The 27,065-nt window shown below is 45.0% G+C and overlaps 1 protein-coding gene across 1 annotated transcript in view; it reads left to right on the top strand.

Moving 5' to 3' along the window:
• The window catches only part of ATP6V0D2 (ATPase H+ transporting V0 subunit d2), a 108,967-nt gene that overhangs the window by 32,979 nt on the left and 48,923 nt on the right, over positions 1 to 27,065 (top strand). Inside the window, exon 2 of the mRNA XM_078687074.1 lies at positions 15,353 to 15,524. Within this exon, the coding sequence (XP_078543200.1) occupies positions 15,353 to 15,524 (172 nt within the window). The remainder of the gene's footprint in view (positions 1 to 15,352; positions 15,525 to 27,065) is intronic.

Genomic DNA, 27,065 nt, shown 5'->3' with positions numbered 1-27,065 from the left:
TTTTTACGCAGTTCCAATCCCGTTATTCCAACCTTCTTCCACATTCCTAAACTGCATAGGGACAATATACACCCACCTGGCAGACCCATTGTTTAGTCTCTAAATGGACTAACAGAACATCTTTCCATGTTTGTCGATCATTATTTGTTTCCGTTGGTGGCTCAGTTAGATTCGTATATCAGGGACACTAAAGACTTTTTGAACAAGATTATGAATGTTGTATGGGATTCCACCTATCAGCTTATGGTCCTTGATATCACAAACCTCTATACATGTATAAACCTTGAGGATGGAGTAAAGGCAGTGAGGTTTTATCTAGAAAAACGCCAACTGAGGTACTCTGAACACAATAAAATGCTCATAGAATTTATTGAATTCTGTTTGAGGAATAACATCTTTCTGTTTGGAACAACACTACAAACAGCTCACTGGTACGGCGATGGGCACCTGCTTTGCCCCCAGCTACGCGAACTTGTTCGTAGGCTGGTGGGAAAAGTAGGTACCCAAGACCTACCAAAGTGGTACAGTTGGAGGCCAGGTCATAGAGTGGTATCGCTATATCGATGACCTGTTCATTGTGTGGTAGGGAACAGTGGAATCGGCACATGGATATATTGAGCTCCTCAACCATAATGAATTAAATATAAGATTCTTGGGCGCAGTGAGTCCAGTGGCAGTGGACTACCTGGACCTGAGAGTATATGTTGAGGAGGGCAACATACAAACTGCTCTGTACCGCAAATCCACTGCGGGTAATTCGATACTCTACGCAACCAGCAGCCATCCTACCAAACTTGTCCAGAGTATTCCGTACGGTGAATTACTCGGATGAAAAGAAACCGTTCTAAGGAAGGAGAGTTTGAAATGGCTGCATCAGAATGCATTGCCAGGTTTACTGTGAGGGGCTATAATCCTACTGCACTCAGCGCCACGTTACAGAAAGTGAGCGGCATGCAGAGAAACCAGTTGCTTTTGGAAAAGGGAAAAACAAAAACGGATAAGGGCAAGTTCCGGATGGTAACTCCCTATTCGGCAGAGGCTAATCATTTTAAGAAAATGCTGAAAAAGAATTTGCATATTCTTCATACAGATACCATCATCAGTGAGGATATTCCTTCATCTCCTTTGGTGACTTTTAAGACAGCAAGGTCTCTTCGGGGCATGCTAGTTAAGTGTCACTTAGAGAGAACACCTCGTAAAATGAGCACATTGAAACACATGATGGGATTTTATCCTTGCAGCAAAAGCAAGGCGTGTGCCAATAGTAGGAGAGTTTTATCGTACACTATTCCAGACATAGATAAAACTAGAAAGATAAATAAATGTATCACATGTAGTACCCCTATGCAGTTTACTACCTTGTATGTCCGTGCGGACTTCGCTATATAGACAGTACGGTCCACCAATTAAAAATCAGGATATTGGAGCATCTAAGGGCCATTGACAAAGTAGATCAGGCGTACCCTGTGGCGCGTCACTTTGCAGAGAAACATAAGAGTGACCGCAATTAATTGCAATTCTATGGTCTGGACTATCTACCTTTAAACATGCGGGGGGGACAGAGTAAAAAGGCTGCGCAGACTTGAGTCGCGTTATATAATAGACCTGCTCACTAAACACCCACGAGGTTTAAATTGTGGTGAGGAATTATCGGTACATATAGGTTGATTAGCTAAGTTTAAGAGCTATAAATGGAATTTATAATTTTTTGTTCTGATGATGGTAATGCCATTGATTTAATTACTTTAGTGACTTTACTCATTTATTTTTCCAATAAATTTTAAAGCTAGCAACTAGGAATAAAAAATGTATAATGGACAAGGTAACTGCATTCTGACATGTAAAATGACATAGGAGATCACTTATGGTAGTTTCCCGATGAATTATATAACATTGACAAAAGATATTTAAATTGTTTGTTTATAAGAAATATAGATTGAATAATGTGACATGATGGTTGTAAAATGTATAAAATGTTTATGGAAAGGATAACAGCCGATCCACGGCCTGATTGACTTGGTTAGATCAAGTGTGACCATAAGGGGGTCGCTCTGAATCGGTACGTCGAGTGTTTTAAATAATTGGAACACCTTTGTATGTAACAAGAATCACGTGTGCATAACATTGATTTAGTTATTGCTATGCGAAATAATGATTTACTATTGCAAATTGGTGTTTGTATATATGCACATAAGGGATTAACCCATTACAAAATGGCGCTCACTTTTTTCAGTGAGTGTTGGTCCTTTCCTTATTTTTATTCAAACAACACTGTTTAAAAACATGGCGTGTCCGATGTGCCGGTAACAACGAAAAAGGCACTTCCGCCGAAACGCGTCTGTTGTGGGTCACGCAATAAATGTGCATCTATCACCCGAGGGAGTGCGATATCTTCTTTTTGTGAAATTGAAGGAGTGGAGCGATAGATTATATATATATATATATATATATATATATATATATATATATATATATATATATATATATATATATATATATATATATATATATATATATATATTACCTACTGGCGGTCGCCAGTAGGTATATATAGTTAGGATTTTTTCTCTATGGGATTTTTGAAAATTCTATGTCTAATAACTTTGGCGTTTGTGGACGGAATTGGCTGAAATTTTCAGGAAAATGGCACATTTTGTTTCTGAGCAGCCCCTGAAAATTTTGGGGGGGTTCGTCAAGGGGGGGCCGAGAAAAAAGGGGGGTCCCAAAACGCGTTTTTCCCATGTTAATTTCCATAGGGCGGTTGGCCTCACTTTTAGCCCGAACGGCTGAATGGATTTGCACGAAACTTGGCAAAATTGTAGGGACTGGTAGCCCGATGTGCCTTTTGTAGGTCTCAATATATGTGCTCCAGTGGATTTTGAGAAATTAACGTTTAAAAAAAGATATATATCTGTAACAGCGGACTGGGCAGCGCCCCAGGACGCGTACTTTTCGCGCAACGGAGCTTTGTGAAGCGAAGCTGATTGGTTCTCCGGCATCTGTCAACATTCCAAACAGTCCGTAGCGGCCGCCATCTTGTCTCTCGGTAGGATCGAGAGACAAGAGGAGGCCAAAGCGAAGGGGCAAATGAGCATAAGGGGGCATAGTACATTGTCGCTGACCCCCTAGGTTTGATGTGGAGGTTTTAAAAGGGCCCCGCGGGGCAAAAAAAAATAAAAATAATAATAATCGAACAGCTGAATGGATTTGCACGAAACTTGGCAAAATTGTAGGGACTGGTAGCCCGATGTGCCTTTGCTAGATCTCAATATATGTGCTCCAGTGGATTTTGAGAAATTAACGTTCAAAAAAAGATATATATCTGTAACAGCGCACCGCTTCGCGTACTTTTCGCGTTACGCAGCTTTGCGAAGCGAAGCTGATTGGCTCTCCGGTGTCTGTAAACATTCCTAACAGTCCGTAGCGGCCGCCATCTTGTCTCTCGGTAGGATCGAACAGCTGAATGGATTTGCACGAAACTTGGCAAAATTGTAGGGACTGGTAGCCCGATGTGCCTTTGCTAGGTCTCAATATATGTGCTTCAGTGCATTTTGAGAAATTAACGTTCAAAAACAAGATATATATCTGTAACAGCGCTCCGCTTCGCGGAGATAAAATTATATGTGTATTACCTAGCTGTTGCTAACACCAGTTAGCGACGGCTAGTAGAAGATAGCGACCATCTTGGGCCCCACTTTGCATGTGAGTGATATTTATCACTAATGACATGCAAAGTGGGCATGCCAAGATGTTAGCGACTGGAAACAGTCGCTAACATCGCTATCTCCTATTATCAACTTTTGGAAATATTCGAGATAAGCGCGAATATCTCCAAAAGCTACCACCTGCCCTGAGCAGTTCTTAGCCATGTTATCCAATGGGAGGTGGATAACATGGCTAAGAGCGTTAGCTCGGTAATGCATGAATATCGGTGAGTTTTCAGCGATATTAATGCATTGCGGTCGTTTTTTATCGTATTTCCGATAAACCTTGATAATAGCAAGGTTTATCTGCGATAATTTCTGACGGTAAAAAAATCGTTGCTAAGCATCGTTATGGATAAATATCGCTTAACTTTGGTAATATGCCCCAACGTCTGTTAACGTTCGATTCGAAGGAAATCAGGAAGTGTTGAAAAACATTGTCTGCGCCATCTTGTCTTTTTTCAAATGCCACACTTTTGTCGTGCACGGCAGCCATTTTAGATGCCTTGACCAGACCCACTCTGTGCACGCTGTCGATCCTTAGCATGGCTCCCCACCCTCGCAAGCATCTCCCCCAGGCAGTGGTCACCCCCGCTCTCTGTCTTATGCATGGGTAATAAACCTCCCCCCATCTGCGCTGCTCTTCCCTGAGAATCACACCCTGTGCCCGCCCGACACCTCCCTTTCGCCCTATTCACTACCGCACCCTCTGACACTCCTTTTCCTCTGTGTCCGATTGTCCAGGCTGGTCCTAGGGTATCAGCTAGCCCTGCAGATGTAGTTTATGGCCACAGCTGTAAAAAATCACCCCTCTTCAAAGGAGTTATAGTAGATCAAGGCCTACACTCGATGAGATCCGTCACAGCAGAAGCGTTGCTATTATCTGAAAACCATCCTGTATTGTGATTGGGGAGGGGACCGAGCCTGAAGCGGAAGATTCCAGGGATGACTCTTTGTACATCAAAGTTTTTACAATTATGTGTCACATTAAAAATATATAGCACTCCGACAAAGTAGTAAGATTATAAAACTTTAATAATTTATAAATATATACAAGAAAACAAAAATAGTAATAACATATAAACATTTTTAGGGAAAAACAACGAAGTAGCGGTCGGCTGTGCGAATAGTCCCAACGCAGCACAACGTCCAGATTTCCGGCGTGGGGCGTCGCGGGGGGGTGGGTCATCAGTAGCAAACTGTTGTGCGAATAGTTCCAAGGCAGCAGAACGTTGAAATCTAGATGACACGAAAGTGATGTCTAGTAAGTTGCCACCCAGCAAATAACGGCATGGGGCGTCGCGGGGGGTGGGTCATCAGTAGCAAACTGTTGCGCGAATAGTTCCAAGGCAGCAGAACGATGGCACCAAGGTGATGTCCAGTAAGTTGCCGCACTGGTTTTGGTATCGTACAATGCTGCTCCGAATAACGGCGTGGGGCGCCCCGGGGGAGGCGGTGTGAACGGGCCTCTCCAGGTGGAGTGTCATCTGTTGTAGTGGGGCGCCCCTTTACCGTTTTAGTTGCCATTCCGTCCGTTTTTGGTCCACTGTGTCAAAAGCCGCAATTCAGCTGAGTTGCGCCCACTCTTGCGGTGCAGCGATAGGCGGCTGTCACAGGACTCTCAAAATGGCGGCAGGCTGTTTCCTTTTTGGGCCTGGTCCACTGAAATGGCCCTGGGACACCTTGGAAATCGGACGCTTGTCTGCTAGGTCTTGGACCCCATTCTCGAAAGCGTCCCCTCCGCCTTGAGAATTCATCAAAAGTTTTGGGGGCTCCGACTCCTGCAGGCTTCTGGTGGGGAGCGGCTGCCATGATTGCTCGCGGAATGACCACGACTGAGCTACGAGATGGTGGTGCTCTCATGCTGACGCCAGCTTCAGTCTGAAACATCCAGAAACAAGGTGGGGCTTTCATCGTTTGGGAAAAAAAAAAAGTTTTCCTCCAATGAAAAGTGTTGTTTTTAGGTCACATGATCAAGCCTTCCATCATTAGGAAACCAAAAGTAAAATGAACCAATGAAAAGTTTTATAAACAAGTCACATGACCTGTTATGCGGCATAGGGTGTAAAATGCGGAGAAAATACGTTGGCACGTGAGGCGGCGTCATTAGCGGACCGATGTGCGAATAGGCCGAAGGCAATACAACGCGCCAAGATCCGGATGGCACCGAGGTGGTGTCCAGCAAGTTGCAGCAGTGGTGTGGCCATCCTACAATGCTGAAAGTCGGCGTGGGGCGCCCCGTTGGCCTGTGAGTTTGCGTCAGTAGCGGACCGATGTGCGAATAGGCCGAAGGCAGCACAACGCGCCAAGATCCGGATGGCACCGAGGTGGTGTCTAGTAAGTTGCCGCACTGGTGTGGCCATCCAACAATGCTGAAAGTCGGCGTGGGGCGCCCCGTTGGCCTGTGAGTTTGCGTCAGTAGCGGACCGATGTGCGAATAGGCCGAAGGCAGCACAACGCGCCAAGATCCGGATGGCACCGAGGTGGTGTCTAGTAAGTTGCCGCACTGGTGTGGCCATCCTACAATGCTGAAAGTCGGCGTGGGGCGCCCCGTTGGCCTGTGAGATGGCGTCAGTAGCGGACCGATGTGTGAATGGGGCCGAAGGCAGCGCAACAATATTTTCGGAATAGAAGACACCACTAGGCGCTGAGATGCCAAGATCCGGATGGCACCGAGGTGGTGTGTAGCAAGTTGCCGCACTGGTGTGGCCATCCTACAATGCTGAAAGTCGGCGTGGGGCGCCCCGTTGGCCTGTGAGTTTGCGTCAGTAGCGGACCGATGTGCGAATAGGCCGAAGGCAGCACAACGCGCCAAGATCCGATGGCACCGAGGTGGTGTCTAGTAAGTTGTCGCAATTCTGTGGCCATCCTACAATGTTGAAAGTCGGCGTGGGGCGCCCCGTTGGCCTGTGAGATGGCGTCAGTAGCGGACCGATGTGCGAATGGGGCCAAAGGCAGCGCAACAATATTTTCTGATTTGAAGACACCACAAGGCGCTGAGATGCCAAGATCCGGATGGCACCGAGGTGGTGTCTAGCAAGTTGTGGCACTGGTGTGGCCATCGTACAATGGTAAAAGTCGGCGTGGGGCGCCCTGTTGGCCTGTGAGATGGTGTCAGTAGCGGACTGATGTGTGAATGGGGCCAAAGGCAGCGCAACAATATTTTCTACAATATTTTCGGAGTAGAAGACACCACAAGGCGCTTTGGGAAAAAAAAAAAGTTTTCCTCCAATGAAAAGTGTTGTTTTTAGGTCACATGATCAAGCCTTCCATCATTAGGAAACCAAAAGTAAAATGAACCAATGAAAAGTTTTATAAACAAGTCACATGACCTGTTATGCGGCATAGGGTGTAAAATGCGGAGAAAATACGTTGGCACGTGAGGCGGCGTCATTAGCGGACCGATGTGCGAATAGGCCGAAGGCAATACAACGCGCCAAGATCCGGATGGCACCGAGGTGGTGTCTAGTAAGTTGCCGCACTGGTGTGGCCATCCAACAATGCTGAAAGTCGGCGTGGGGCGCCCCGTTGGCCTGTGAGATGGCGTCAGTAGCGGACCGATGTGTGAATGGGGCCGAAGGCAGCGCAACAATATTTTCGGAATAGAAGACACCACTAGGCGCTGAGATGCCAAGATCCGGATGGCACCGAGGTGGTGTGTAGCAAGTTGCCGCACTGGTGTGGCCATCCTACAATGCTGAAAGTCGGCGTGGGGCGCCCCGTTGGCCTGTGAGTTTGCGTCAGTAGCGGACCGATGTGCGAATAGGCCGAAGGCAGCACAACGCGCCAAGATCCGATGGCACCGAGGTGGTGTCTAGTAAGTTGTTGCAATTCTGTGGCCATCCTACAATGTTGAAAGTCGGCGTGGGGCGCCCCGTTGGCCTGTGAGATGGCGTCAGTAGCGGACCGATGTGCGAATGGGGCCAAAGGCAGCGCAACAATATTTTCTGATTTGAAGACACCACAAGGCGCTGAGATGCCAAGATCCGGATGGCACCGAGGTGGTGTCTAGCAAGTTGTGGCACTGGTGTGGCCATCGTACAATGGTAAAAGTCGGCGTGGGGCGCCCTGTTGGCCTGTGAGATGGTGTCAGTAGCGGACTGATGTGTGAATGGGGCCAAAGGCAGCGCAACAATATTTTCTACAATATTTTCGGAGTAGAAGACACCACAAGGCGCTGAGATGCCAAGATCCGGATGGCACCGAGGTGATGTCTAAGTTGCGGACCGATGTGCGAATGGGGCCAAAGGCAGCGCAACAATATTTTCTGAAGAGAATACACCACAAGGCGCTGAGATGCCAAGATCCGGATGGCACCGAGGTGATGTCTAAGTTGCGGACCGATGTGCGAATGGGGCCAAAGGTAGCGTAACAAGATTTTCTGTATGGAAGATACCACTAGGCGTTGAGATGCCAAGATTCGGATGGCACCGAGGTGATGTCTAGCAAGTTGTGCCACTGGTGTGGCCATCGTACAGTGGTAAAAGTCGGCGTGGGGCGCCCTATTGGCCTGTGAGATGGTGTCAGTAGCGGACTGATGTGCGAATGGGGCCAAAGGCAGCGCAACAATATTTTCTGACTGACACCACAAGGCGCTGAGATGCCAAGATCCGGATGGCACCGAGGTGATGTCTAAGTTGCGGACTGATGTGCGAATGGGGCCAAAGGCAGCGTAACAATATTTTCTGAATGGAAGATACCACTAGGCGTTGAGATGCCAAGATTCGGATGGCACCGAGGTGATGTCTAGCAAGTTGGTGTGGTCATCCTACAATGCTGAAACTCGGCGTGGGTCACCCCATTAGCCTGTGAGATGGCGTCAGTAGCGGACCGATGTGCGAATAGGCCGAAGGCAGCACAACGCGCCAAGATCCGGATGTCACCGTGGTGGTTTCATAGTTGAGAGGCACTTCATCTGCAGTGGGGCGCCGAGATCCGGATGGCACCGAGGTGATGTCTAGCAAGTTGCTGTACTGGTGTGGTCATCCTACAATGCTGAAATGTAGTGGGGCGCCCATTTACCGTTTCAGTTGCCATTCAGCTGAGTTTCGGCTGCTCTTGATGCTACAGCGACAGACGGCTGCAAGAGGACTCTCAAAATGGCGGCCTGTTCTTTGGATTTGGGCCTGGTCCACTAAAATGGCCCTGGGACACCTTAGAACTCGGACGCTCGATTTTTTTTTCCTTTCCTGTACATGCAAAAAAAGGTAAATGCCCGGTACGTTACATGCTTCATCTGCCACGATGAACTCTCCAGAGGAACCGAAAAAAAATATAGTTGTGGTAACTATACCATGCATCGTCATATGGAGAGGTGGCACCAATTAATTATAGTGCTGCATAAAAGAGAGATGTGGAGGAGAACCCCTGACCTGCTAGTACATTCATCAAAGAAGTGGCACTGAGAGCTTCAGAGGCAAGGGAAACGGTCCCAAATATTTAGAAGAACTTTGGAAAGATTAAAATGACATGTTTAGATTGTGGTAAATTAATTTCATGTGGACAGATGAGTGTTACTCTAATAAATACAGCATATGAACATCATCATAGTCGATGGTTGGTAGAGACATTTTGACTATATCCTGGACCTGCCCGTCCTCGCCCAAAATGGCGCCGGAATAAATGGGACTCGTAACTCCTTGTTGTGTACTGGTTGCAGAACCTTGAAATCACGAGATACGTATGCAGTTTTGAAGCACATGGCGGGCGGGGACGAGAATTGATTGAATATTTCGACATCCCTATTGATATTAAGTTCTGATGTGTTATTGATTACTGTACTGTTGAAAATTCGAATTAACGTCACCCATGGTACTTGCCCGCAAATGTATATCTAGATAATTTTATTGTAACTGGCCCTGTCGTATTTTAATTATAAAATGTACGTCCACCGATTCCGTAACTGTTAGACACCTTAGTTCTTGCAACCTAATGGCCCGCCCGTTACGTTCCTCTACAGTGTAAATGTCTATTCATCATATACGATTACAGTTTGCTCCGTGGCAGGCCCACGTGGTTATAGGCTCGTATTTGTATAAGGAAATTTTCACAATAAAGGTTTTTAAAAGAAAACATGGTAGTAGTATATACATTGGTAAAGTTTTTAATAATAGTCACTGTTTTAGAATCATTAAAAGGCAAGTGAAATAAAGCAGACCAATTACATGAAGGGTAAAAGGTATAATACGAAGGAATGCAGTAAAGATAAATGGTCAAGGGCTGTTGTGTTTTCTATTCCTGCAACATAAAGTGATCGATAAGAATCTCATATTCAGGCGTATCGGCGACTAAGACAGCAGGTCGACCCTCTTTTGCTCAACGGCTCCGTCATGGGACGAAGAAACGCTCTTTTTCTCGAAAAAAGAATATATTTTACTTGCAGAACAGTTGTAAAATTTCCGGGAAAGTACATTAGCCTGGAACATTATAACATATATTTAAGAAAAAATAATGTTCGGAAGTAATTAAAAGCGTAATTTTTAGGTGATATGACCAAGGCTTTCATCATTAGAATAAGAAAAGTAAAATGAACCAATGAAAAGTTTTATTAACAAGTCACATGACTTGTTATGCTTACGTTACGCGCTGCGCGCCCCGGATGACTTCCGGATGCGCTAACGCGGCGCGTCATATGACGCATTACGCGACAACGCAGGTCCAGAATATAGTCAAAATGTCTCCACCAACCAGCGGTCGAAACACAACCCCTTTCAGCAGGCTAAATAGTTCTGTTAAATGACAACAGAAGGGACAGGCAACAAGAACCATCAGTCAAAGAGGGGAGGGCTAGTTCTTCTCTACCGGGTTACATTGGGGCGCTACCGGAACTGATCGAATTGGTAGTCTACAGTGTTTCTGGATGTTTCAGACTGAAGCTGGGGTTAGCATGAGAGCACCACCATTTCGTAGCTCCGTTGTGGCCATTCCGCAACCAATCATGGCAGCCGCTCTTTATCGTTATTTTGGGCGGGGTGGGTGGCGGAGCCGAGCTGTTTTGCAGCCATCATTGTGTGAAGTTCAGTTCATCTCACTAGTTTTGTATTTGTCATGAGGGGTTGTTCCTAATGTTTCTATTTTAGCGAGGTCAAAAAGAGTGTCATGCCTCGAGGTCCGCAAACGGGCGGTCCCTTTAAGAAACCCCTTCATAAGCTGTTAGAGCCCTGGGAGCGACGCTTTACGTCCTTGCGTCAAGCCCCCGTTACAGCGTTTCCTGTCCTGGTTTCCTGTTGCCTGATTTCCGGATTTCCTTAGTGGAGGATCAAGCTCTCCTCCGTTCCTCTGCGTTTGAGGTTATCTTCTTGTTCCTGCTATAGTTCCAAGCTCTGGAACTAGTTCTTGAGCCCCGTTTGTTTATAGACTGCTCCGCCCGACGGCCGGGTTTGACTCCGCCGTCCGGCCGGGCAGAGTGTCAGTGTTCCCCTTGGTTTGCTGCTCCGCCCGTCGGCCGGGCTTGTGCTCCGTCGTCTGGCCGGGCAATCACTGACCTCTCCTCCTTTTTCCTTGGCTCCGCCCGACGGCCGGGTTTGTTACTCCGTCGTCTGGCCGGGCTGTTTCTCCCCCGTCATTTCCCTATTCACTGCTCCGCAATTCAGCCGGGCTTTTCCCCCGCTGACCAGCAGGGGACCCTTTAGGTATTTAGCCGTGTTTGTGTCCTTCCCTCACCCGGCGGCCGGGCTTAGTCTCCGCCATCCGGTGATTCCCTTACCCGCAGTTTGTTTCCTTCTTGGTACTTATCATCTTCCCTCACTTCCTGCATTCCTGGCCATACTTGCTGTGTGTGGGTTCTGCACTTGCGTGGACTCGTGAATGATTCATCTACACTACTCCCAGAATCACGGTAACAGCGCAGTGCGCTATTTCTATGTTATTCTCTATGAAGTCATACTTGTATTAATGTATGTTTGTTTTACATCTCAGCCAGTTAATTCTACGTGAATGTTACCGTCTGGTTCGGGTGGGCTCTACTGCAATACAGATGTTGGTTTAAGAGTCTTCTACATATGACCAAGTAAGACTACTATAATTCTGAACAGTGTAGACAAGTGCACAGTATTCCTCGAGTACTCATTATTGTGTTTCTTGTTTGTTCCTCCACCTTAGCTCAACCTAACTCCTGTCCCCCATACACTGTTATATGCCTGCAAAGTTTATTTACTCTTGGTATGTAGTACACATAACCTATAGATGTGCCTACTGTTCTTTTGTGCATGTTTCTGAGGGTTAGTAATTCCTGTTTTGGTTTTAGCCCCTACAACCATCAGAGGTCCAGGCCAGGTGCATGTACAACCACACAGAAGTCGTCATACCAAGAAGAATATTTTTTCCCCGCCTTTCCTTGTTTTGTCTCCCTGTTTTCCCCTGGCGAGCCTCTCGGTACTCTAGTGCTTGATAGAGTCGGAAGGCCGTAGGGGAAGGCTGTGGAATATTCATCGGATCCTTGGCGCTCCTGTGGAACCTGCCTGAGAACCATTACAAAGAGATCCCATTAGTGGCCTACTGATTTTACTCGATTCCTTTTCTTTTTTTTTACACGATTTTTCGTTATCTGCAAAGACTAAACAGAGTATTGCGACTCTGTGTTTGTTTGTAAATAGAGAATGAACCAAAGAGAACTAATTCTAAAACAGTAAATACTTGGATAACAATCAATCAAATGGAGAGAGAAGCAGGCACGACGGATTACAACAGGGGCAAAGGCCTGCGTTAACTACCTTTCACTATCTGCAAAGAGAGAGTACTCCTAATAGAAATGAGGGGGGGGGGGCACCATTCAAAGCAGATCAGTGTGCATAAACACGAAAATGTTTTTACTTACCACGTACTTGACATTCGACAGCTTATGATATTTGCTATTAAAAAACCATTGAAATTCACTGAAAAAACCATAGGTTATAGACCATATATAGTTAGGAATTAGCATTTACAAAACCTTGAAAATTCACTGAAAAAACCATAGGTTATAGACCATATATAGTTAGGAATTAGCATTTACAAAACCTTGAAAATTCACTGCAAAAACCATAGGTTAGAGACCATATATAGTTAGCTGGACATTTTATTGACATAAAACCAATGAAATTCCATATATAGTTAGTTGCACTAACTATATATCGCGCACCCGCAATCCACTGCTGATGATGTCACATATTACATCATTCATGACATGGTCAGTGACATCACTGATGACATCACTGATGACATCTCAAATGACATCACTGATGACATCACTGATGACATCTCATTTGACATCAATGACCACATTACTGATGATATCATTCATGTGACAATACAATGCATCTCCTCACATTTTAATATAACCAGTGTTAAAAAGAGAGTATAATTTTTGAAACCATTGACACACCAATACTAGTTACTACATACGCACTCACTGATTGCTACGTCTACACACACCTTCACTCATTCACCCATACAATCATTCATACATACAATCACTCATCTTTACACTATCATATGCACTCATACACCTATACAGACACTCACAGTCTGCCACTCATCCATGGAGTTACTCACACACCTAGTCAGTCCTGGAAAGAATCAATGACACTTCCATTTTCTTGTCTATACAGTTAAACTTAGAGCACCTTACATTTTCAAACATATACTAACACATACTTACCTTCTTATACAATCATTGATACAAGTACAGATTGATCTGCACAGAGTCACACACCTCCCAGCTAGCCACACACACACACTCAGTCTCCCATACAAATACTTGGGCAATCAATCAATAACCCATATAGTTACTCATATAGCTACTGATCAACACATGCAGCAGTTTACAGAACAACAGACATAATGATGCACAAATTAAGACAGTTTAGTCACTAACCCATGCACTCAGTGAGACACATTTAATCACTCACTCATACAGTCAGTCATGCACCTACTAAATCCTTCGTCCAGACACTTACACATCCACTCATTCTTCAATATGTAAGACATATTTAAACTTTATAGAAACAAAAAATCACTGGATGTTGTTATCAGTGATGTCATCAGTGATGTCATTTGAGATGTCATCAGTGATGTCATCAGTGATGTCACTGACCATGTCATGAATGATGTAATATGTGACATCATCAGCAGTGGATTGCGGGTGCGCGATATATAGTTAGTGCAACTAACTATATATGGAATTTCATTGGTTTTATGTCAATAAAATGTCCAGCTAACTATATATGGTCTCTAACCTATGGTTTTTGCAGTGAATTTTCAAGGTTTTGTAAATGCTAATTCCTAACTATATATGGTCTATAACCTATGGTTTTTTCAGTGAATTTTCAAGGTTTTGTAAATGCTAATTCCTAACTATATATGGTCTATAACCTATGGTTTTTTCAGTGAATATATATATATATATATATATATATATATATATATATATATATATATATATATATATATATATAAATATATATATATATAATATATATATATATATATATATATATATATATATATATATATATATATATATATATATATATATATATAAAATCTCAGTCCTCAAATGAATCCACAGCTATTTTAAAGGTTGCCTCTATTGCCAGAAGGGTATGTCGGCACGTCATGTGAATGCACAAGAAAGCTTTAAGTACGAATCAAAATCTCATATTGCACCACAATATATTTTAACACCAAGAGACAGTTAGCCATGTTCCACAATATCAAGCATAGTTCCATTCCTTGTGTCATGATATTGAAAGTCTTTAATTAGTGAGTGAGTGTGATTGAATGAACAAAACGAGTGAATATGAGTCATTGTATAACAGCTCTTGTCTTGTGTCCACTCCATTGCTTGGCTCAAGCAGGCAGGAGTTCAACAAGATGGGGTAAAATAAAGTTGGCTCCCTCCCTGAGAGAATTAAGAGGAAGACGTTTACAATATAAGGACCCAGAAACATACTCATTTGTTTGAGGGCTGTGTAAAACCTTGTATTGTAACCACAGGCCCCTTGAGAGTGTCAGGTCACTACCTATCCAGGATATGTAAAATCTATCTAGGATACATATTTAAGTAATCTGTTACACCCGGTTCTATTTTTGTAGGGTACCTGGTCTGAAATAGGAGATATGCTAGCTAGTCATGTGTTGTGCCAAGGGTACTATACTTAATTGCTGCGTGGAGTAGGGTCCTGGTTCCAGGAATTGTAAGTCACATCTACATGGGATTGAAGTAGCACATCATTTAGAAGTGGACTCATGGAGGGTCAGTAAGGGTAGATAAAGGTAACAGCTGCTAGCCCTAGTTTGCATTTTGCTACTCCTGGCACTGCGCTTACTACCCCAGATCCCTTGGATCACGAAGGCAGTAGCAGGCACAAACATTTAACAAGGCTCAGGAGCTCTCCCTAGTTTCTGCTGATTTCTCTAATTGCCTTTTCCTTAGCAACTGAGCACCAATAGGAGGCTATTCCGGCACTAAAGAGGTCAAACGTGTGATTGTCACTGAGGGTCAAAGGGTGCATGATGTCACTTCTGCCACCCAATGGAGTAGTCCCCTTTACTGTACAATAAAGCAACTTTGATGGCCAATGTCGGTTTGGAAATTTAGGGGTGTGTTTTCTCCGCATTCTGTAAATCCTCACATTGGTATCACTTTGATGTTTTTAATTGTATTTCAGATTTGAAATTACACCTGCAGTCCACTGACTATGGCAGTTTCCTGTCGAATGAGACCGGCCCGTTGACTGTGTCCACCATCGATGACAAACTGAAGGAGAAACTACTGACAGAATTTCATTACTTCAGAAACCATGCCTTTGAACCGCTCGCTACCTTTCTGAACTTCATCACGTGAGTGGCTTTCTACGGGTGGCTGGATGTGGTCCCACTCAGATACAGATAGTTGGGTTTGGAAGGGCAGACACAGAAAGGGGAGCTCCTTTGTTGCATTAGGCAGACATCTTTTCGATTACAGAAATTAGGCTCGATATAGAGAAGGGCATGTAACCCTAACTGTATGTTTGCTTCTCTGCATGAAATTAGCGATGAGCAAATACGCATAATAGCTTCCTTTGGTCTTAATTTGTAAAATGTACCTTATTTAGAGTAGGGTGGAAATGTAGGTGCTGGTTACTGCTAGATCTCTTGTGGTGGGATTGGTCCCCATGTTGTCTTCCTGGTCCTGCTGGGAGAAGACATCTTGTGAATCCTAATTTGGAGGTCTGAGGTGGCACAGGACATGGATACTAGTGTAGCTATAAACAAAGAATCTGCCTTCTCTCGTCTTGTGATAACTCTGATAGTTATGTGTCATCAGCAACCCAACCAGCATTTCCCTATACGTTGGCTGAGCCCACACCTGCTGTGGTGCTGACGTCAAGGGCCATGCTCTGCGTCTTGGGCACTGGGCGCATTCAACAATACGTCCCCAGCGGCAGCTTTTACCATTGCAGACTGACCTTGTCATTGAGAACTTCAGATTAAACTCGGGCAACTAAGGAACGAACAACCCTCCTCGGACTGTTTCCTAGTTTAATTAAATGTAACCAAAAAAAGGACGTATCTAGGGGGTGGGGGCGGTGGGGGCGGTCCGCCCCAGGCGGCACAATTTTGGGGGCGGTTCGCCGTATGGCACTGGTGGCCCGCTGCGGGCGCGGCGGCCTTTTAATTTATTTGGGGAAACAGTGTTCCCAAATAAATGATAAAGGCCGCCGCGGCCGCAACGGGCCACCAGTGCCGCCCACGCGGCCCAGTTTAAAAGTGCACGCTGAGCCTGCGTGCACTGACCTGCTGCTATCGGGCAATAACCACGCCTCACACCAAACTGGAGTAAAGGCCGCTTTATTGGACAGGTAGGCAGAATAATAAATGCATACAAAATATACACAACATTGTCTTAAACTAACACCCCAAGCCCCTAAGCCCTGACCCCCTTACCACTTGTTCCCACCCTTGTACCTCCTACCTCCTTCCCAAAGCGCCTAACTCAGTCTCCTGCCTACCGGTTGTCTCCAACTTCTCTCTCCTGCTTCCCTCTGCCGAAACCTGATCCTAATGCCCCCAACCCCTTCCTGCCTGTCTTACTTTCCTCCAAATCTGCCACCAGGAAAAACCCCATCACAGGTGTTTTTCCTGTCCCCCCCCCCCCAAAGCCCGTAGGTAGAATTTGCCTAGTATGTACAATATGAAGAAAAACGCTGTCGCCAAACAGTGTAACCTTTATTACATAAGCTCAACAAGTGCAAGAAAAAACTGGAAAAGCCCTCTTTGACACTGTCGATGTAACAGGCATAACATTTTGAAAACATATCAACTGTAAATAGACGAGAAAAGAGATTCCATAATAAAAGCTATGATTGTTCCTACAAGCACAATTTTAAAAACTATAACCTGTGCCAGAAAAAGGAAGGAAAAAAGAGAGTAAAAGGGTAGGTGGGGAGGGTGGGGAAAAAAAGGAAAGCACGGTGGGAAAGTCTCAACAATATTGCACCAGTGAACTAGAAAATATGCATGAATTCAACAAACATTGTCCAACCTTATGATCTGGAAAAAACAAAAAACTTACTGTCGATGTAACAATCTAAAGAAAATTCAACACCATGGGTTAATGCATAACAGTCCAGCGAGCATGTATTTGATATTCAGTAGATACATTTCATTTCCCATAAATGATAAGTGAACCCCATCATGCCGGAAGAAATAGAAATCCATAGACGTGACTTCTTCGTGTACCAGCCAAGCAATTCTATGAAGGAAGCAGAAACGCCGCATCTCCCTGTTCACCTTCCTGCGGGCCCTCTCCACCGCAGTGTGGCTCTCTGCCCCTCTCCAAATGCGACGAGGCATAAGTGCCGTCAATATGATTTTTGTTGTCGGACAACTTTTCATAAAAATCTCTAAATCATGTTTCATTTCTATTAATAACCCAAGCCCTGAAAGTTGCATAAGTCATTCTCTCCTAAGTGAAGCAAAAGAATATCTGGCCTATTGTTACGACCACATTCCCCCATCAAAGGCAAGAATTGACCCCACCTCATTCCACTTCGTCCCCGCCAAGACAGAGCCACTGCTGCAGAAGAGAAAACTAAATTTCTCCCGAAATGACGCTTGTCCGCTTGCGTGGCCGCCCATTTAATAAAGGAATGACCGATAAGCCAGACCTGCTTGCACTGTAACCGCAAACCTGCAAAGAAAAAACAATTACATTCTGGAACTTAATTTAATGTTCTAAACTTCTAACATAACGTAAAAAGCAATCTGAAGAACATCTTCCCAATTTTTTAATATCCCCCACAGAAAAATCCCACCTGGCCGCTTCAGAGGCAGCCCCAATGAGAAAGGAATGCGTTCCAAATTGTTGTGGGTTCATACCGATGACTTTCAATGCTTTCCTACAGATTGCCAACAATTGTGGTGCTGTAAGGCGGGACCCATTGGGATGGCGAAAAACAAACAAAGACACTGCGCCTCCCACTTTCAAAAATTCAGACCAGGCTCGTAAAGGGCATAACAAACCACCTATAGCTTGCAAAGTAACTACAGCGCCTTTGCCTGCTTGGTCGGTCTTTGATTGTTCTAGAAAAATTTCAATATAAGAAGCAAATCGGGAAACATTAGAAACCTTCAGATCACTGTGCGTGGCAGAACCCAAAAGCTCCGACACCCTGAACGCTCCAAAAAAGAGCCAAACCATGCACAACTTGAGCAAATGGAACTCAAAAACAGAAAAACAAATATCAGGCAAAACCATGAGAATTCTAGCGTGCAAGTGCAGTGAAATGGGCTCACTATGACGAGCCACCCTTTTCCTTGCTTTCGCCCAAAATGCTTTCCCATAAAAATGCAACTCCCGCCAATTTTCCAGCAATAGTGGTAGGAGAAATGTTCTTGTGAATGTGAAGCATAATAAAATGGACCACATCATCTCTACGCTGCTGGCAACCCAAACCAGTACAAATTCTGAAAATAGCACCTGACCCTAAAAATTCCAGCCATGCTCTTCTGTAAGCCAATTTGGTGCTTTGTGCTAATGAATTCTCGATGAGCTGATAAACTGTCACATCCCCAGACTCCAAAGGTTGCAGGGAAAGGTGGTCCTTCTCAAGTCCGCTCCGGGCGCCAAACCACGGATTCTCTCCCACTGAAAACGAGACAGCGCATCCGCAATGTCATTAGAGGAGCCTGCAATGTGTTTTGCCCTAAAGACAATGTTAAATGTTAAGCATCCCAACATGAATATCTGCAATAGCTTTAAAACATGCTTGTCTTTAGCCTTCTGCCCATTCACTAGATCCACCACCGTCTTGTTATCCACATTGAATAAGACTGTCTTGTTGGCCAAAGCAGGACCCCATACTTTGAGGGCTACAATGAGTGGAAAGAATTCCAAGAAAGCTATGCTCTTCTTCTGCGCAAACCAATTTGCAGCAAAACACGAAAAAACGCCGTCTCTGCCTCAGAGGAATTTGCCTCAGGCGAGAAACGACGCTCGAGCAGCCTCCCGTGACATGCGCCAGCTGTCTAATCAGCAGCGTGTCACCCGAGCCGCCGGGGCGTACCATTAGCCCGAATCTTCCCAGGGGTGAACACTCTTCGCGTGTCACCCCCAGGAGCCCAGTATAACTGCTAATGCGCCAGGTCAGTGCTTCAAAAAGGCTCAGCTGCTCTCGTCACAGCCTCCACACATGCCAGCCAGCCTCACGCCTCTTGAAGCACTCATCGCTCACGTCTCTTGGTGCACAGCTTGAACACACCTGTGGAAGTAGGGGCGCTCACGCATCCTGATAGTGCATCGACAGACAGCACACACTCCTTGATGCCGGACACAGCTCGTTCACACCCCTTGAAGCGCTGATTGCTCACGCCTGTTGGTTTGTTGGTACAGAGCTCGAACACACCTCTGATGCACGGGCGCGCACACATCCCAGCCAGTGAATTTGGTGTACATTTCAGAGACACCGAAACGCACCACTGCCCGGTTCCAGCTTGCCTACCCCTAAATGTGCGCCCACATGTCCTGCTTCTGGAACAGCTCGCGCACACCTCTTGATGCACGGACGCTCACGCATCTTGCTAGTGGTTACAGCCAGCTCACACCTCCTGATGTACATTTCAGACACTGAAATGCACCACTGCTTGGTTCCAGCCTGCCTACCCCTAAATGTATTGGCGCCCCCATGTCCTCCTGCTGCTGGAACAGCTCGCGCACACCTCTTGATGCACAGACGCTGACGCTGACGCATCCCGCTAGTGGTCACAGCCAGCTCACATCTCCTGATGTACATTTCAGGGACACTGAAACACACCACTGTCCGGTTTGCCTCCTCCTAAACGTACTTGCGCCCAATTGTCCTGCTTCTGGAACAGCTCGCGCGCACTTCTTGACGCACAGGCGTGCAAGCATCCTGCTGCTAGGTGGCGCTCGCTCACCCATCAAAAGCACTGACACTACACTAACTCTTGCCCGATCATAACCTGCTAAAACACTTTGGTGCCAGGCGCCCATCAGGCCCGCCCTCCTGCCCGGCACTGACAGCTCCTGTTGATGAAACAGCTTGGTTAAAATGGACATCGTTTCCTGTAGACTTACGGGAAATGAAGGCCGGGTGTATATCACCGAAGAGCCTGCTCCGGGCGCGTCTGGATGAAGCATCTTTCATCGTAGGAAACCCATCATTCAGAAGCATGTTTGCACTGAAGAAGGACCACACGATAAACGATAGGCGCTGCGGACAATAATGTAATACGAAGGGAAAAATATTTGGCACATGCATTTTGCATTAGAATGACCAAGGTTTTGCTTTTGGAGAAGATAACGAAGGAACATGATGGAAGGCGGGCTCGGCAGCACCACACTGACCTGTAGTTGATTTTCAGGAAACAAGGTGAGAAGAGCAAAATTAGTGATTGCTGCAACCTGGGTGGCTTCACCACAACCCCCAACACATCTACCACAGTGACCTCCCCAACAGAAGAGTTGCAGTTTGAGACTCTAATGCTCTCGCCAATCTTGGTGAACTGCCTCATTGGTGTCTCTTCCACCACCTTCCTGCTGATGGTGTCCCTCAGCCTGGCGGTCTTCATCTCCAGCATGAAATCATAAGACTTCTCCTGGAAGCCGCGCATTCTGATCCTCAGGAACCAATTTCTCTGCGACTTCCTCCTTGTCCAGACCACCATTCCGCCAACCCTCTACAACCTGATGAACAGAGAGGTGGTGCGGTAGGAAGCCAATGGCTACCTGCTCATCTTCACCATGTGCACTGCCATCATGTGCTCATTCATGAACCTGGCCTTCATGGCCTTCGAGCGATACTACTACATCTGCCACTCCATCCACTACATCCACAAGTTCACCATCAGCCGGACTAAGGCAGGCCTCTGCGCCATGTGGCTCCTTGCCCTCGCAGCATTAAAAAATGGCCGATGCTCAGACCCCTTGAGACCCGGCCCACTTAAAGGCCTGGCTGCCAAGGTTTCAGATGTGTGACATTTTCTCATAACTTCAGACTCTTCAGTGTAATTATGATTGACATGTCAACGACTATGAGCATAGCTGCCAAGGTTTTAAATTGCTATGTGTGACATTTTCATAATTAAATTGTAATTATGAGTGACATTTCAACGACTATGAGTGACACTTTTTTGCGAGCAAAACTCAAGCAATGAAGACGAGGGAAATATATATCAGTAATGACACCCATTTGAGCAATGAGAAACTCCAAGAAGACTAAAACTGATGCAAATGCCTGCGGTGGCGGACTCATAATTACAATAAAATTATGAAAATATCACACCTAGCAATCTGAAGGCTTGGCAGCTATGCACTTTGAGGCTGCTCTTTACCAAGTAACGTTGGAACTACTCAAAACAACAATGTTCAGTAGATTGCTTCTTACTGTGTATCATCTGTGCCTTGTCCATGCACATCAAGGGTTGAATCTCTGTGGGAGTACCCCCATATAAAGTCATGTAGATTGCACAATTTTCTGCTCTAATGTATAATTCAGGTGTAGCTTGCTCAAATTATTTTAACTTATGTTGGTAATATATTTTAATGGGCACATCTAATGGGGTCACAGTAGTGTAGCGCAATACAACCCATCCCATAATCTCCATGATTATCTCATGTACATCTAGGGTTCGATGAAGTCTGTGTGTTCTCTTTTGTACTGCCAGTCACCGGTGTATTCAACTGTGTAGCCTTGGACCGTGTCATGCATGTGCATGTAACTTGCATGATCGAGGTAACTATTAGCGGCGATACTACGTGTCTCGTATCTCTCGGACCTCTTTCAAGTGCTCGCCATCCTTTTTCCTCCAGGGGCGGCAATCCGAGGGATAGCCCTGGGCGCCACAAGCTCTAGATACGCCACTGATTTCTGCTGCCACATAGCATCAGAAACTACATTTCCCTGTCACGGCAGCAAGAAATAAGGTCGCTGCACGGGAACGGGTTTCTAGTTTTATGTAATCGAATCAATATCAACCATACAGACACTGCCTTTTGAGCACTGTAAAGAGAAAATTTGAGCTTTAAAGACAAATCATCATTGGTTTCAGGTTATGGTGTACAGAAGAAATAACCTTATCACACTTGGGGGCATATTTACAAGGCCCTATTGCCACCATAACTTCACTTTTAGTGACGTTGTGGTGGCGATAGGAGCCTCGCCTTATTAACACTTAACGTGGTTTAACACAGCCTTGTAAATAAGGCACCCTTTCACGCTACACTTAGCGTGAAAGGGGCAGGCAATGGGTATTGTGGTGTGCGTTCTACCGCAAAACCCATTGATTCTGACGCTGCCCCCTATTTACAAGGGTGGCGTAAAAAGGAGGCAGTGCCAAAATTAAGACCAGGAAAAACCTGGTCTTAACATGGTGAATGAGGAGAAATGCTTTATTTCTCCTTTTTTTGCTGTTTCCATAGAAAAAGCAAATTGCCATTGATTGTTTATGTGCAGGAAGGTGACCCTTCCTGCACATAAACAATAAAAAAATGAGGTTTTGCAACTTCTATGTGTGCTGCATTAAGCAGCAGACATAGAAGTATCAAAATGCCATGAATGATTGTTAAGGGAGACCTTTCTGCACATAAACAATCATTTCCCTCGACGGAGACACCCTTGAACTATGGTGCAAGGGTGCATGCGTTGGCGCTAGGCAGCTGAACTCAGGGCCAGCACTAGGGAGAATGCAGGGGTGTACCACATTTTTGTGAATTCAGCTCATTCCTGTATTTTCAGAATGGAGAAGCGTGGTGTTAGCAAAGTTTGCTCAACGCCATGCTTCTCCATTCTGTTGTAAATATGCCTCTTGGTGTTTCAATAGTTCAGACTTACATGTAAAACAAAGCACGTAGTTAAACGAAAGGTGATTGTGCAGAATGGCGAACGTGTGGGCATTTGATAACAGTGGCCAGCATTTAGTATATATGGCACATTGGCTAAGCTGCTTATTTGTGAAAGCCTACTCCTCTATTCAAGACACTGGTATAAGAGTGTGCACCTTACTAATGTCTCCCTACAGGGGCCACGGGGGCCCTCACATTCTAAGCACAGGAGAACTTCTGAAGACAATTTTCTGCCACACCTGCCTACACCTTGGCCATGCTAACATGGCTTCTACCTGGATTCAGGGGTGTACTCTAATTGGATTTTTGCATTTCTTACTGCCATGGCGAAGAGTTGAGGCACTTTATGGTCAGAAGCACTCTACTCTGTAACACACAGTTAGTGATTATTCAAGTGGTTATTAATCATTGTTGTGTATTGTTTTGTTATTGGGTTAGCTTGTGCTCTTAGGTGATTGTCAGAAGCATTTTCTGCAGTTTTATATTGTACATTAAGTTAGCAGGAGTTAGGTGAAATTAATAATGAAAGTTCCTGCAAGTTGAAAATGATATGGGAGGATAATCTAAAGGAGGTTAGATAACAAGGAGAGGTTACAAATTTGAGTTTGTGATAAGTAGCAAATCAAACTGGAAAACGTGGGCAGGCTAGAAAAGATGAGATATTGTTAAATTGCAAGGAATGGTTACCCAGAATGCGAGTTGATTTGTGAGGAGAGGTATAGGTAGGTTGTGGAAATGTAGAAGAGCATAAGATGGAGATCAGTGGTGGTTTCTCCATGGGGGCGTTTGGGTGCCGCCCCCCCCTGCTTTCTCGCCGTGCGAGAAGGCAGAAACAAATGGTAGTTATTGTCGTAATATAACTACCATTTGTGATTTGTTTCTGCCTTCTCGCACGGCGAGAAAGCAGAACTTCCTGGTTTAGAGTGGGGGTGTTACTCGAGGGCAAGGGGGAGTGGCTTGCCCACTGTTGTTAATACTGACTGTTTGGGCAGCCTGAGGCCGCCTAAACAGACAGTATTAACAACAGAGGGAAAGCCACTCCCCCAAGCCATTCCCCCCTGCCCTCGAGTAAGAGAGAAAATGACGTAGCCAGGGGCAGCCGGCCGCATCAATCAAAAACGCGGCGGTGGAGAGGGAGGCTGCCTGCCGCGCCGCCTTCCTGATGACGTGCTGCCTGCAGGACTTGAACCAGGATGCGGGAGTCGGGACGGAGTCTCTACGGACGGTAAGTTTATTTTATTTTATTTTATATATAATATTTGTTTTGTTTCCACTTTCCAAAGCCCTCCCGCCTCCCCCCTCATCCCGCGAGTACGACCCCATTTGCAACCCCCCCACCACTCGACTGCCGAACAGAGAATTTAAATTACTTAAAATGAAGCAAGCCGGCATCGCGTGTCTCCGGAATACTTTGCTACGTTTGTGGCCCGGGCTCGAGTTCGCATTTTGAACTCTCGTTTTCCACTGTTGTTTACCTGCATTCAACCGTACGCCTTATGATATTATTTATATGAAAAGCCTCAAAGTCTTTGGGCAAATCAGAGAAGGCTTTTGTGGACGGAGCTGAAAAAAACGTGCATTCATGCCCTGAAGGACAGACTGCACTTTCTATTCACCACTTGCAAGGAAATCTTGGGCTTTCAAGTGACCTACGAGCGAGGGTTTGGAGTGCAAAAAGGTCGGCATTCAGATTTATATGAAAAACAAGCGAAGGCACGTAAAAAAGACTTTCTTTTTCTACCCGCTACCAGTCAAAGCACCCCTCTCCTTGTACCTCACATTCAAGTGTTAAAATATATGACCACTAAGGGCGTGGGTTCGCGAGTGGTTCCTTGCGGCTGAAGTGCATGGAAACTGCTGTAATACATATTGATTTGACCCAGTAGCGTAGTTTGGATGGCACATGAGGCGAGCCCTGGTGCGAGAAATGAAAATGCCATTTTTGACTGCTGATCGGGGTAGTAAGATACAGCAAATACGCTACTGGGTCAAATCAATATGTATTTCCAGCAGTTTCCATGCACTTTCCCTGAGAAAATCAGGGATCAGGTTGCTCACTATGCTAAATTGCGTAGTGCAATCCTGTCTGTGGGCTTCTGCCCCATCACTTTTTGCAGCCACCAGCCGCCACTGATGGAGATGCATATCACAGACTAGGCTAGGCTCAGAGTCATTAAGGCATACAGAGGATGGAGTGTAGGAAAAGAATCATTCAGTGAAAAAGAATGAGAGAGATTAATCACTTTCTAAAAAACTCACGTCAGTTATCGTGGAGGGTATTAGAAGTATGGCGAGAGGGTTTTTGAGACAGGATGCAGTCTCAGGATGTATAAAGAGTAGAAATAAATGATGAGGGTTGTTAACATGTGGGCAGGTGATATATGTTGTTGAGATGTTGGGTGTTTTGTTTGGCTGTTGTTGCTGTTGAAATGTTCTGTCGATTTTTGGCTACACAGATATTGGAGATTATTTAGATTTTATTGGATTGTTACTTGGCTCATTGTAATACAGGGAACAGAGTTATGTGGTATGTCCGGATAGCTGGTCCTTAAAATCTATCTGATAAGATTTGGAGGATTGGGCCATCTCTGTTTGGGGTTTACAGCGATTTTTCTTGTTATGAATTTTATTTGAGATGGATGTATGAATTGCATGTTTTTAGGGGAACGTAATTCTCCCTAAAATTAGTAATGAGTTGTTTGTCAATGCATTCAGCTGCTTTGGTTTTTGCTTGAGCTTAGCAAGTGTCCGTAGGTGGAGAAGCCAGAACTTGAGATCATGTAGATTCTCTGTTGGATCATGCGAGAAATAGGCCGGTCTAAACAATTCTTCTACACTCTAATTGATTCTCAGTAGCTATGATCTTTGCAGGTAGGGAGTTGAATAGGTTTATGGCTGAAATGGACAAGGTGGTATCACTAATTGGTTTCTTCCTGTAAGCACAAATTATTAGTCAGTTCTTCGGTTGGGTGTTTTTTTTTGCTTTCATGCATTTTGATCCTTTGCTGTTAATTACTCTGTATGTGATGCATAGTAGCTTAAAAGAGAATCTACTTGAAATCAGGAGCCAGTGTAGAGCATTTAGAATTAGGGAAATGCACGTTCATATATTTACATTAAGACATAGGGCCTGATTTAGATTTCGGCAGACAGGTAACTCCATCACAATGGTGACAGATATCTCGTCCGCTGAAATATAAATCCCATTGTATATTATGGGACTTATATTTCGGCGGACGGGGTATCCATCACCGTTGTGGCGAAGTATCCTGTCAGCCGAAATCTAAATCAGGCCCAAAGTTTTGCTGCTGAATTTTGGATTAGCTATAACTTCAGATAGTTGAGAGTGGAACCTTGTGATATAGTCCAATAGCATAATCAAGTGTGCAGAGGCTTAGTGATGTTGCTGCTTGTACTTTCTGAGGAAATCCAAGATGAAGAAAGATGCATCTAAGAGTTTTCATTGTATATACAGTTGACTGAGACATCCTCTCCACTTGAGTATTCATAGAAAGTGTAAAGTCAAAAGAAGATTCCAAGATTTCTCACTTATTTTGCTATTTTGTGCAGGTCCCAGTTCATGTGGCCAGAAAGATAGAGGATCATCATTTTTCCATTCACCTTAGGTCTCTTTCAGTTTCTTGAAGCATTTAGCTAGAACTGGTTTCACGTAATCCATTGATCTACGGATATGAGGCAGGAGTTGAGTTGTGATGTTCCTATATTCTTCTGTTTCTCCAGTTGGAGAATTATCTGTGTGTCCTCTGCATAGTTGTAGCAAATTAAATTGAAACTGATGATTAGTGTTAGTAATGATTTTGTGTATTTGTTAAAAAGTAGGGGTGATATGACAGGTCCTTATGTGTTTTTTATGCAGTGAAGATTAGTTGAGAAAGTGGGTGTGCACAACAGGTAGGACCTGTTGTTTAGGTAACAGGAAATGCAGTTGAGACTGATGCCATCTATGGTGACTTCCTTGAGCATAAGAAGTTACATATCATGGTGCATTGTGTCAAAAGATGGTGAATGGTCCGGGA

The sequence above is a fragment of the Lissotriton helveticus genome, chromosome 4_1 (assembly GCF_964261635.1).
Source record: "Lissotriton helveticus chromosome 4_1, aLisHel1.1, whole genome shotgun sequence".
In the NCBI taxonomy this organism is placed as follows: domain Eukaryota; kingdom Metazoa; phylum Chordata; class Amphibia; order Caudata; family Salamandridae; genus Lissotriton; species Lissotriton helveticus.
The sequence above is the reverse complement of the archived record's forward strand: the minus strand, read 5'-3'. Positions and strand labels throughout refer to the sequence as shown.